The sequence below is a fragment of the Dioscorea cayenensis genome, chromosome 14, assembly GCF_009730915.1.
Source record: "Dioscorea cayenensis subsp. rotundata cultivar TDr96_F1 chromosome 14, TDr96_F1_v2_PseudoChromosome.rev07_lg8_w22 25.fasta, whole genome shotgun sequence".
NCBI lineage: Eukaryota > Viridiplantae > Streptophyta > Magnoliopsida > Dioscoreales > Dioscoreaceae > Dioscorea > Dioscorea cayenensis.
Genome location: NC_052484.1, coordinates 8330945 through 8343355, shown reverse-complemented (window position 1 = coordinate 8343355; position 12411 = coordinate 8330945). Strand labels below are relative to the sequence as shown.

The 12411-nt window shown below is 36.4% G+C and overlaps 1 protein-coding gene across 1 annotated transcript; it reads left to right on the top strand.

Moving 5' to 3' along the window:
• Positions 1-10374: 10374 nt before the first annotated feature.
• Positions 10375-11843, top strand: LOC120276025 (zinc finger protein WIP4-like). The gene is made up of 2 exons (XM_039282773.1): positions 10375-11016; positions 11135-11843. The coding sequence occupies exons 1-2, from the start codon at positions 10615-10617 to the stop codon at positions 11531-11533; spliced, it is 801 nt and encodes a 266-aa protein (XP_039138707.1). The 5' UTR covers positions 10375-10614; the 3' UTR covers positions 11534-11843.
• The last annotated feature ends 568 nt before the right edge of the window (positions 11844-12411 follow it).

Below are 12411 nucleotides of genomic sequence, written 5' to 3'. Positions count from 1 at the left end.
CAGTACGCATGTTTTCACCATCTCGAGCCCATGATCGCTTTGAGAGGCTCGAGAGTGCTGTGGGGGTGCTAAGGATAGAGGTTGCTGAGGTCTGAGCAGAGATTCTTGAGATTCGGGCTGCGTAGGCCGCACAGTATACAGAGCTCATGGCACGTTTCGACACGTTACAGCAGATTTTAGAGCGAGACGTCACCTTGTCATTTGTCTTACGTCCGAGGACTCCTTAGGCCCCTCCGGCATCACCATCACCATCTCCACCAGCATCCTTTGATCTAGCACCCGCAACAGGAGAGGAGCCAGAGCGTGGCACTGACACTTGATTTATTTTGTTTACGTTGTTTTTATTTCGTTTTGCATTTTATTTTGGACTTGTTTACTCAGAAAGGACTTTCCTTCTGAGTTTATTTTCGTTTTGTTGTCTCGAGTTGTATTCATTGCCTTCTCTTTTATATACTCGAGTTGTTTTTGTTTTATTGAGCTTCACTGAACCCCCTCTTGTATGCGCGCAGATGGTCTTGTCATCATGGGAATTGAGACTTGTCATGGGCACGGCCAATGGTGCTTCGGCACTTGGCCGTGTGTGCTTCACAACCCGTTGGAACATCACTCCCAAGTATTTAGCTCCATCAAATGCAACACTAGGAGTCAGGGGAGTATTGTTTTAATTGCTTCTCCCACATTTGTTCTTGATTGATATACATTATGAGTGAGCTTGCATGTGTACATTAGGGATAATGTACAACTTAAGTGTGAGGGGGAGTTTCATAGTGCACACATCTCTTTTACATTAATTTTGATTGATATACATGCTCACATAGCCAATGGCGGTTCACCTTAGTTGCAATGAATATATTCTTGCGTTTAGGAGAAATTTTAACATTGAATGTCTTCATGCTCAAGTTTTTGCTTGAATTTGTCAGAATTTTTGCCCGATTGACACTTGTTGCACTACTCACTCTTTAAACTCTTTTGGAAACTCATGTTCGACGTTAAAGGGACAAATTATTGTTGTTTATTTTGTCATTTGTGAAAAAAAAAATAATTTTATTGTCTAGTTGAGCTTGTTAGGTGGAAAGAGCTACTGTCTATGAAGTATGAAGCTACTCTCACAAGTCAGATACTAGTTATGCCCTAATGAGAGAAAGAGCTATCTCATAGGATTGGTGAAAGATACAGATCTGGTAGAAAGAGCTACCACCTCGAAAGTGTGAAAGGCACGTTAGCGGCCGCTTTGGAAATGGCTACCTTAGAGGATGTGTGAAGCTACTACTATCTTTAAAATTTTGTTACTATTTGTAGATAAATAAGTCCCTTGTACTGAGAACTTTGAGGAGTATACTTTGGTTTATTTTTAGTGAGTTTACACACTTACACGATTTCGGGTTTGTTGTCCTTTTTTATTCAAGTTTTTAGCTAGAGTATTGATTTTTCGTATTTAGTGTTAAAGCTTCTCTTGTAGAATGCTCTCTTTGTATGCTTTAGTGAACCTAAGGCCAAGCACTTCTAATATTTCCTTCATCCATGCACATAATGTTTAAATTTTTGCTTGAGGATAAGCAAAAGCTTAAGTGTGGCAGAGTTTGATAAAAGCTTGTGTGATAAGAATACAAAGTGTTCTTTCCTTATGATGAGCATTACTTTTATCGGGTTTTAATGCTAATATGTGTGAATTTATGTTACTTTCATGCAGATAGGGTTGTGAGGCCGAATATTAAAGGAAGAAGCCAATGTGGATCGCAAATGCACCATTTGGAGGAAATCTTGAGAAGGTTCAAACGCGAAGACATAAGACGGGTTCGAAATGCGGGAATGTGTGCCAACCTCCTCGTATTCAAGTTAGCACAACGATTTGGAGGGGCACAAGGGCAGTCACATTCAAGCATTTCTACTTGTGCATGTATAGCAAGATCTCCACCACCATGTCCGTTATTGAAGAAACAAAGCGATCTACGACGTAAACGTGTGCCCGTTTACGTTACCTCGATGAAAGCATGGATTCGGGAGTGTTTCGGGCCGGCATTGTAGCATGGCACTGTAGGAAAAATTGCAGCAGGTACTGTTCACAACCGGCCAAAGAAGGATGAAAACAGTGAATCCACACGAGCATGTGTAAATTTCACACGCCCGTGCGAAAAATTCACTGGGTAGTCCATATGGGCATGTGGATTCCCGATTTAAGGCGGGTTTCAGCCTTGATATCAGAATTCTTTTCTCCATCTTTTCCCCAACTTGAGAGAGGGCGCCGGCTAGGGTTTTGAGAGGTATTGGCTAGGGATTGGGAGAGGTTCTACAGCTCCAACATCGCACTCCGTTTAGAAGAAGGTCATTCAATTTCTCCTCCGGGATATGTATAGAGTTGGGCATGGTTGATCTTAGATTTGGGTCCATGTATTTAAGGATCTCCACGACTCATTATTGAATTACTTAGAAAGTATAATACAAGGTTCTTTCACTTGAAACGATTGTCCTAGGCGGAACAATATCAGGATACCCCATTTATATCGATTGCCTTACCTTCTCCTTTACTTGTGCTCTCTCTCTTGTTATTTTACTTTTGTTATTTCACATCTTGTCACACATATCACTATTCATCTTTCACTTAGTTAAGAAATAATTTAAGTGTTTTTATTCCCTACTCCCTGTGGATATGATACCCCACTCACATGGGATTTATTACTTCGACACCCGTGCACTTACGGGACATACGCAAGGGGCGTTGTCACCATGTCACCATCAAAATATTTAAATAATAATCCATCCCGTAGGCTCAGTATACACCAACATGATAACATGATTCCCATTTAAGAGATCACAAGTATTCATAATTTTAAATCTCACTCCAAGAGTGAATAGCTTGGCTATAACGTTTGCCATGAAATCCTTTTTATCAAGAACATCATACAAAAGTACCTTTTGAAAATATACTTCATGAGTTTCAACATCAAAATAAAAAAAAATTCAACTTAGCTTTCACATGTCTTTTTGGTCAACATAACAAGAGCATCAAATCTCTTAAAAATGCCTAATTTGAAACATATATTTCAAAACATAGGGTTTCCAAACCACGAGAATATATATGTGTATATATATATATATATATATATTGCAAATATCGATGCAATAAGCCAAATCACAAATCACCATGATTTCTAAACTCCATATAAAACTTTCAAGGAGGTTTATCAATAAGGAGTTTGTCATTCAAAGGAACGCAACTTAAACATTAGAAAAACATGCATGATTTATAGTCCATGATTTAATAAATCCCACTCACAAACTTAGTGAGCTAGAAACCTCTGGTGTTACTTCTCCACCAGCTCTTTCTCTTTACTTGAAGTTTCATCTCCTAGAAGCAATTAAACAAGCCAAAAAAATGACAAAACATCATCAACAACTTGATCTATTAAAATAAAGGAAAATGCTCAAAATGGGAAAATGATGGTTTCTAGGGTTTTCTAAACTCTCTAACTAGAAGATCTAGCAAGAATAGATCTCTCACAACCCTTAAAACCAATAAGGAAAACAGGGAAAAAAACCAACTTTGGTTCGGTGCTATAGTTGATCCGAAATTAAGGGAGAAGATGGCTCAAGGATTTCTCTAAATCAAGTCAAACAAATCAACACAACTACTCCTCCCAAGCTATATCATCAAAGAAGAAGAAGAAAAGGAATAAGAATCAAGCTTTCCTTTAGGTTCACAACCAAACCCTAGTTATACTCATTCAAGGACCAAAGAAGAAACAATAAATGATGGAAGCTTACCTTGACTCAAGAGATAATCAAACTCTTTGACCCAAGAACAAGGCCAAGAATACCTCCAAAATCAGCACATAAACCCTAAGAATGGCAGAGGAAGAGACGAGTGAAGGGGAAGGTATTGAGAAAAAGATGGGTGAAGAAACGGCTCAAAAGGGGCTTTAAAGAAACATCCCCATGACTTTTCAGGTAGGGCACGGTCTGGACACGACCGTGTCCATCACACTGATTTTCTCAGGCGATTTGGCGTCGTTTACTGATAAGTGCTTGGGTGATAAGAATGCGACGTGTTCTTTCCTTATGATGAGCATTACTTTTATCAGGTTTTAGCGCTAACATGTGTGCATTTATGTTACTTTCATGCATATAGGGTTGTGAAGCCGAATGTTAGAGAAAGAAGCCAATGTAAATCGTGAATGCACCATTTGGAGGAAATCTTGAGAAAGATAAAATGCAAAGACATAAGTCAGGTTCAAGATGCGAGAATGTGTGCCAACCTCCTTGTATTCAAGTTAACACAATGATTTGGAGGGGCACAAAAGCAATCACATTCAAGTATTCTGCCTTGTGCATGTATAGCAAGATCTCCACCAATGTAGTCATTTATTAAAGAAGCAAAGCGATTTACAACATAAACGTGTGCCCGTTTACGTTACTTCGATGAGAACATGGATTCAGGAGTATTTTGGGCCGGCACTGTAGCAGGATGATGTAGGAATTCACTGTAGCAGGTACTGTTCACAGCCGGCCAAGAAAAGTGATTTCCAAAGAATCGTGAAAATTCCACACGCCTGTGCATTAATTCCACATGCATGTGCATTAATTCCGCATGCTTGTGCGGTGAATCCACAAGGGCATGTGGATTCCCGATTTTAGCCCTATTTAAGGCTGATTTCAGCCTTGATTTAAGTATTCTTTTCTCCATTCTTTCCTTAACTGGAGAGAGAGTTGCGGCTAGGGTTTAGAGGGGTTTTGGCAAGGCTTTTGGAGTGATTCTCCGGCTTCGACACCGCGCCCCACTTGGAAGAAGGTTATTGGTGGAGCTTTCGTCTACACCGATTCGGCGAGGTGTGCTTTAGACTTGACAATGGGACCTTTGGAAAGGATGAGGCCACTCCACAAGACCATCGACACTAACACTGAAGGGGTTTTCTATGGATTACTTGTTTTTACATTCGATTTCATTGTTGACTGTAACTAGCTCCATGGAGAACTAAACCCCTAGTGGGTACTTGGATTTGTGAACCCTAGGATGCTATTGTTTCTTTAAACCTTTTATTATGCTTTCCTTTATTGATGTTTTAATTGAGTTCCAATCTTAAATGCTTGTTGAATGATTTCTCCCTTAGAGTGACTCTAGGGTTGAGAGTATATATTGGTAACCTTTGTGGATGGGTGACACACCATGAGGGTTAGACAAAGCTAGATTGGAGAGGGTTGAGAGGGTGAGTCGAGAGGTAGCAGAGCGTCGCCTTTCCCCTTTGATTTGATTTACTCTACCTCCACGTTCTAAGAGTTCTTTGCGGTCATAGTAGAGTGAACGGGCTAAGGGATAACCTTCCGTTGTGGCTTAGTTGCAAAGGCAACAGAGTGAAGCGTTGAATTGATTTTAGCACCTAGGGCTCAATTGTGACTAGGGACCTTCCGCCTGGACCAAAGGGTTAAGGCCTACACATAGAAATAGGGTTTATCACTTGGAATCCCTAGAGCGTCTTGCAACTGTATACAGTGTGAGGTGTTGAGATTGATCGATTTCTCTACCGGGACTTGGTGTAGAGTTAGTCATGGTTGACCTTAGATTTGGGACCATGTATCTAAGGATCTCCACGACTCATTAATGCATTAGTTAGGAGGCATAATAGTTGCTTTTGCACTTGAAGCAATAATCTTAGGTGGAATAATATCCGAATACCCCATTTACATCGATTGCCTTTTTCCTCTCAACTATTGTGTCTCTCTTTCTCTCTTATTTCTTTTATCTCTTTTTATATCAATCTCATTCATCATACCATCGATTTATTCTCATCATAGTTAGATAGCAATCTTTGTGTTTCTATTCACTATTCCCTGTGGATACGATACACACTCACCTGGGATTTATTACTTCGACACCCGTGCATTTGCAGTTTACACGCATATTGGGTCGTGTCAGTTACTATAGCAAAATTATTGTACCAATTTTACTGTAGCAACGATCTGAAGAAAGGACACTGTCATAATTCTCCTAATACGAGCATGTCAGGGCTAAAAATTAAAGTTTTAATGCTCGATTTCTCCTGAGAGATTTAAGGGGACTGATACGTGCTGTGCACGACCGTGCGCACCCTGAAAGCCTTTTTTTTACTCTAAATACATCATCAAAACCTCTGCAAGATGCCCAAACCAAAGAAAATGAGAAAACAACTAAAACGACCAAGATAAACAAGTAACAAACATGGAAAAATGGACCAAAATACCACAGTTCCAGTCTAAAGAATCAAAGGATTTTGCAAAGTCTACTTTGAAGGCGTATCTAAGAAGTTTCCATTTTTGAAGGTTAAAGATCACTTCCTGGGCTGCTACGATATTATCAGCAATACATTTTCCCTTGATGAAACCTGATTGAGTTTCATCAACTAAATCATTGATTACTAGGCTTAGTCTAGTAGCAAGGATCTTAGTGATGATTTTGTAGGTAGATTTGATTAAACTGATAGGCCGAAAGTTAGAGACCTCATTTGGAGCATTTGTTTTGGCTATGAGTGCTATATGCACCCAATTTAACGACTCATAATTAATTGAGCCTTCGTAAAATTCTTCACAAAGTTTCACAATAGTATTCTGAAGAAGGTTCCAGTGTTTTTGCCTTTGTTATTTTACACCAAAACTTTTTTGATTTGAAATCATTTTAGTTATTGATTCTTTTTAAAATTATTTGTTCATTCATTTGTTAAGTTTTGGGTTTATTGAATGCTAGTGTTTCAGTTGAGTTACATGATTTTTAGATATTTAAGAATTATTAGATAGGATAAATGTTTTCAAACTATTAAATTAAAACTATTATTTGTTTATTATTGTTGAATAAATGATTATTTTAAATAGAGAAATAAATCATGCAATCATGTTCCTAAGAGCTTTATTTGAATGGGCTTTGTTAGCTTATATATTTTTGAAAAATTGTACATAAATTACTTATAATAATTGAGTTACCTATAATTTTAGTTCTTTTACATTTAATTTGTTATGTTGGACATGAAGCTTTTGTAATTTTCCACATTTTATGTTTTTTGACATGTAAAATTATTTTTAATTATATTTAGTGTCTAAATCAAATTTACTCTTGCTAGATCAATTGCGAGCACAGGGGGAGGAGGAGGGAGGGGGGGGACTTGTTAGAAATATTTTTATGATTTTGTATTATTAGAGTAAGACACTTCAGTGGACACCTACTGTGATTGATATCTTCTTCAAGACTCATGTGAATAAAGAAGAAAAATGTGTTGATTCCCGAGCATAGGCGGTTTATGTAATTTTCAAATTTTATCTCATATTATTTTATTGATTTGTAAATTATTTCATACATGTTGTAGTTAACGTTATTATTATTAATTACAAGATGCTATGTAGAAGATGGTTGAGACTTCTTCCCAAACATTATCAAATGGTTCACAACCTTCACTACTTGATATGGATGCTATGTACTTGGAGGCATTTGGTGAAGAAAAGAAGAAGAGGGTTTATGGTCTTGGTTCTCATGCATCAAGCTTGTATCAAGAGTCGTTTTGTTGTGGTTCTACATCAGCTCGATCCCCCACCACCTTCAGCACGTACCATCTTCCCAAAGATTGTGTCTGAGATGGAGGGCATGAAAAAGAAAATGACAGATTTGGAAGAGCAAGACCAAAGTTTGATGCAGCAGAACCAGAACATGATGAGATAGATGTGCTGTGAATGAAAGCGTATGCAAATGATGATTCAGGCTGGACCAAGCCAAACATCACAGCCTCAAGAAGACAAGGAGGATCAGGACGAGGATGATGATGATGATTATGACCTATAGTCATAGAAAGAGTATTTTCATTTGGTTTTGTGGATGTTACTAGTGTTATATATACCTTTTACTTGTCTTTCTGCACATTACTACTACTCTATGTTTTCTTTTGTTTTGTGCATGTTACTATGACTACCTTTTATTACTATGTTATATTTTGTTAAATACATTATAATTTTTGTGTGCTATATTTTATTAAGATGATAATGTTCGAGTTCATTAATGTACAGGAGAATAGGGTATTAGTGAATATATATTGGATTTGTGGTTGATCAAAAATGTTGTTGCAAATTTGTTACAAATTTGCAATTGATTTGCAAGGGACTTGTTCTGGATTCCATTGCAAATTTGTTTCAAATTTGTAACCAATTTGCAAGGGACATGTTTATGGATCCATTGCAAATCTGTTACAAATTTTGCAACTGATTTCCAAAGGACTTGTTATGGATCCATTGCAAAGTTGTTGCATATTTGCAACCGCTTTGCAATGGAATTGGCACATATTTGGGAAATCCGTTGCAAATCCATTACAAATTAGCAACACATTTGCAATGGATTTGTCTGGGATCAAAAGATCTGTTGTAAATCCCCTGCAAATGTGCAACCTAATTGTAATAGACTTTGCAATGGAATGGTTGGAAGTCTGTTACAATTCCATTACCATTTTATAATTTATTTGTAATCGATCTAATGCTAATCAATTGTAAGGCTGTTGCCACTTTGTTGCAAAAGTTTTGCAATGGATTAGTGCCCTATCGCAAAATTTGCTATGAGCAAAAAAGCAATGGCATAAATTCATTCCAAATTCGTTACAAAATGTATAGTTGAAACGGAATTGCAATGGATTTAACCATTGCAAAATTGTAAAATTTTTGTAGTGAATATTGACATAAACCTCTAATAATTGAAACAAATTTTTCATAGAGCCATTAGTGAAATAATAATAGATTTTGAAATTCTGACTCCAACCACAAAGAAAAAAAAAATGGAAACTTTAAAATTCTAACTCAAACCATTGCGATAACCAAATGACAAACCTCTGTAATAAAAGTAGATATAGTGCATTTGGAAGACTCATGTAATCATAAGAAATAGTTTAGGCATGTTATAGTTGGACACTGGGTTATATATATGTGTATTTAATACAAGTGGGTTTTTTATATTTTAATATTCAATTTTGTAAGAAAATTACTCTATTAATGAAAACTTTGAAATATTATCTATACATTTTACTAAAAAAACAACTTTGAAATGTTATATATCTACACATTTTACTAATAAAATACAAGCAAGATTCAAGTTCTTAGTGAACTATTTAGTGGGCGGTCAATTACTCATATTTTGGGGTTTAATTCTTTTTAAATTAAGAGTAGTATAGCATATAGGTAGTTGGCAAACCTAAATTTAGTGTTACTTTTATCTTTACTATTGAAAATTCTTGTAGTTAAGTTTTTGGACTTTTCTTATAATTTATCCTTATTTTTTCCTCAGTAAGCGGTGTAAACTTGTGATGCTTTATGAACTGTGATTGTTTGGATATCTGTTTATTTTATGACATTGGATTATTGTTATATATATATATATATATATGTATATAAATGTTTCAGAGATTCTGAGAACTTGTATGCACCCATCTTTTGCCTTATGGTCTTTTGTCACACTCTAAGCCCCTTTCAATTCAAGTTTAGACATGACATGTAAACTTCCCAACCGAACAGTTTTATGAGAATCACTCAATTATGATTTGTTGGAATATTCAAATTATCGAGCTCCTATATTCCCATTGTATACAAGCATTGGCTTAAATTGTGAGGTCTACCCAAATATTGAAGATTAGATATTTTTTAAATATTTGATTGGGAAGAAAAAAATCATATTGTACTAACTAAATTTTAACGTAATAATAATTTTTTTTGATTAAATAATAATCAAAATTACACATTCAAAAATAAAATGTTAAATTTTCTATTAGTGATAGAATTTTTAATAATGTTAATAAATTTTCAAAATTAATTATTATATATATATGTATATTCTTTTAAATAATTAATTTTGGCAATGAATAATTATAGGGTGCTCTGTTAGAACCATTACTCAACTTCTTGGATTTTCTAATTACTGAAGTTTAATATGAGAGAAACCCCACAGAAACTAAAGCTAAACTGCATTTTTATAACAATTATTTATTTACTTATTATTATTTTTATTTTGTTCTATTTTGTGATTTTCAAAACCAAGAAAATAATGAAAAACAAAATAAATAGTCCATTAGTTTTAAGTTATATCAATCAATTCAACCTCTAAATTTTCTTTGCCATTCCACCATTTTCCTTGCATACAATCATGGCTTGATCCTTCAAAGTCAATCTAGAATTTCATTTGTCTGAAAACCGGAGACCTACTAGACCCTTAATGAAAGCTCTAGCTCCCCTCTTAAAGGAGATATACAGTGAGAAAGGTGGTGAGGGGAGATGTAACTAGGACTTCATGACAATCTAGAAACATTAGACTCTCCAACCCTTTCTTTCACTATAGATATATATGTATATCGAAAGTCTATCTTATTGAAGATTACAACCACTAAATAATCTAGCACCGCACACGTGCATTTGTGGAAAATCTTGGCATTATATAACCGAGAAGTTTGTCAACAAAGCAGACACACACACACACCATTTTAGAGTCAACCAAAGGACCAAACCCCACACCACTAACATTTCCACCGGATCAAGCATACCTTGACATAAAACACCTCCAAACTGATCACTTTCAATTCACTCCTTCCCATTATCCTTCTTCTTCTTCTTCTTCTTTCTTTGTGCTAATTAATGGCCATAAGTGAGAACCACTTGGCTCAAACCTTCATTGAATGGCTCAAACCACCAACGACACCATCACAACAAGAACAACAACCAAAGAAACAAGAAGAAGGTCACTGCTTGCCACTCTTGAACAGGCTTGAAGAGTCACATGAGAAGGTTATGGTCAAAGAAGAGGAGAATGAGAATGAAAGCCTCCAAGACATGGTTACTGTGGCTTTGCATATTGGGTTGCCTGAAAGTGCTTCTTCTGAAGGTGATCTTGAGATGAAGGATGAGTCTGAGGGATCCACTGTGGCTTCTGGGAGCACAAGGTTTTGGATTCCAACACCTTCTCAGATCCTCATTGGACCAGTTCAGTTCTCTTGTTCTGTCTGTAATAAGTCCTTCAACAGATATAACAATATGCAGGTTGGCCTCATCATAACCTTTCTATTTATATACATATATGCTACTCTTTTGTTTTCTCTCTTTGTTGCAAGAGTATTGATTAATCCAATGATAATCATGTTTTGGTAATTGCATATAGATGCATATGTGGGGGCATGGATCAGAATACAGAAAAGGACCAGAGTCTCTGAGAGGGACACAACCATTAGCCATGCTCAAGCTCCCTTGCTATTGTTGTGCTCATGGTTGCAAGAACAATATAAACCATCCAAGGGCCAAGCCACTGAAGGACTTCAGAACCCTGCAAACTCACTACAAGAGAAAGCATGGAGTTAAGCCCTTCATGTGCAGGAAGTGTGGCAAGCCTTTTGCAGTTAAAGGAGATTGGAGGACACATGAGAAAAACTGTGGCAAGCTTTGGTATTGCACTTGTGGCTCTGATTTCAAGCACAAAAGGTCCCTCAAAGATCACGTAAGGTCATTTGGCAAAGACCATTCTCCATGCATCCCTCATTGGATTTCACACAACTCATCATGATCCTTTAAGATGAGAAATCAAATTCCATGAAGCTTGTTAACTTAGTCTTGGTGCTCGTTAACAAAAAGCTCCAGTTATGCAAGGAGTGGTTTGCTATGGAGCACTGAGACAACAATGAGATAAAGAGGTTAGTGTTTGCTAAGAGTGATGAATAAGTGAGCAATATCTTTAATTTGCTTTTGAGGATGGCTGTGAAGTAGCCGAATTTTCTTTAATTTCTTTCAGAAAACTATGCTTCATGAGATATCTACTTAGGCATGTGACATCTTTGTACTGAAGAAAATTTTCCAACTTCATAGACATGAATTAATGAATGAGTGTTACTATATACATGACACTAGTGTGAATGGGTTTAAAAGAATGATATTATAAATATATATAAGTTAGACAAAAATATGCATGAGATGAAAAAGTGAAGTTGGGTATGAGACCATTACACTATATCTTACACACACACACACACACACACACACAGAGATATATATATATATATATATCTCTGCGTGTGTGTGTGTGTATCAGTATAAATGACAGTTGTGCAGTGTGTACATAGAGCAAGCCTATAAACGTAGTGGAGGGTGCAAAGTCAAGAATGTTTATATCACAATCACGCGTGACACAGTGTCAAGTAAACTAAATTATGGTTGAGATTATGTGCACATAGAATAAAAGAAAGTGACATTGGGATCTAAAGTCTACATATATGTAAATGTGTGCTATCTTAGCTCTGACCAATTCAAAGTCTAGGTACTTTTTTGTTAGTCCAACTTTGAGGCCATAACATCTGACATCCACCATGTCTTATTATTCTCCACAGAATTACAAGTTAGAAAAGGCAGCCAGGAGATAAGAAAATGTGATTAAAACAAAACAGCAAG

Coding starts and splice junctions, on each gene's coding strand:
- LOC120276025 (XM_039282773.1), top strand. CDS start 10,615: ATGGCCATAAGTGAGAACCACTTGGCTCAAACCTTCATTGAATGGCTC. Junction 11,017..11,134: donor ACAGATATAACAATATGCAG/GTTGGCCTCATC, acceptor AATTGCATATAG/ATGCATATGTGGGGGCATGG.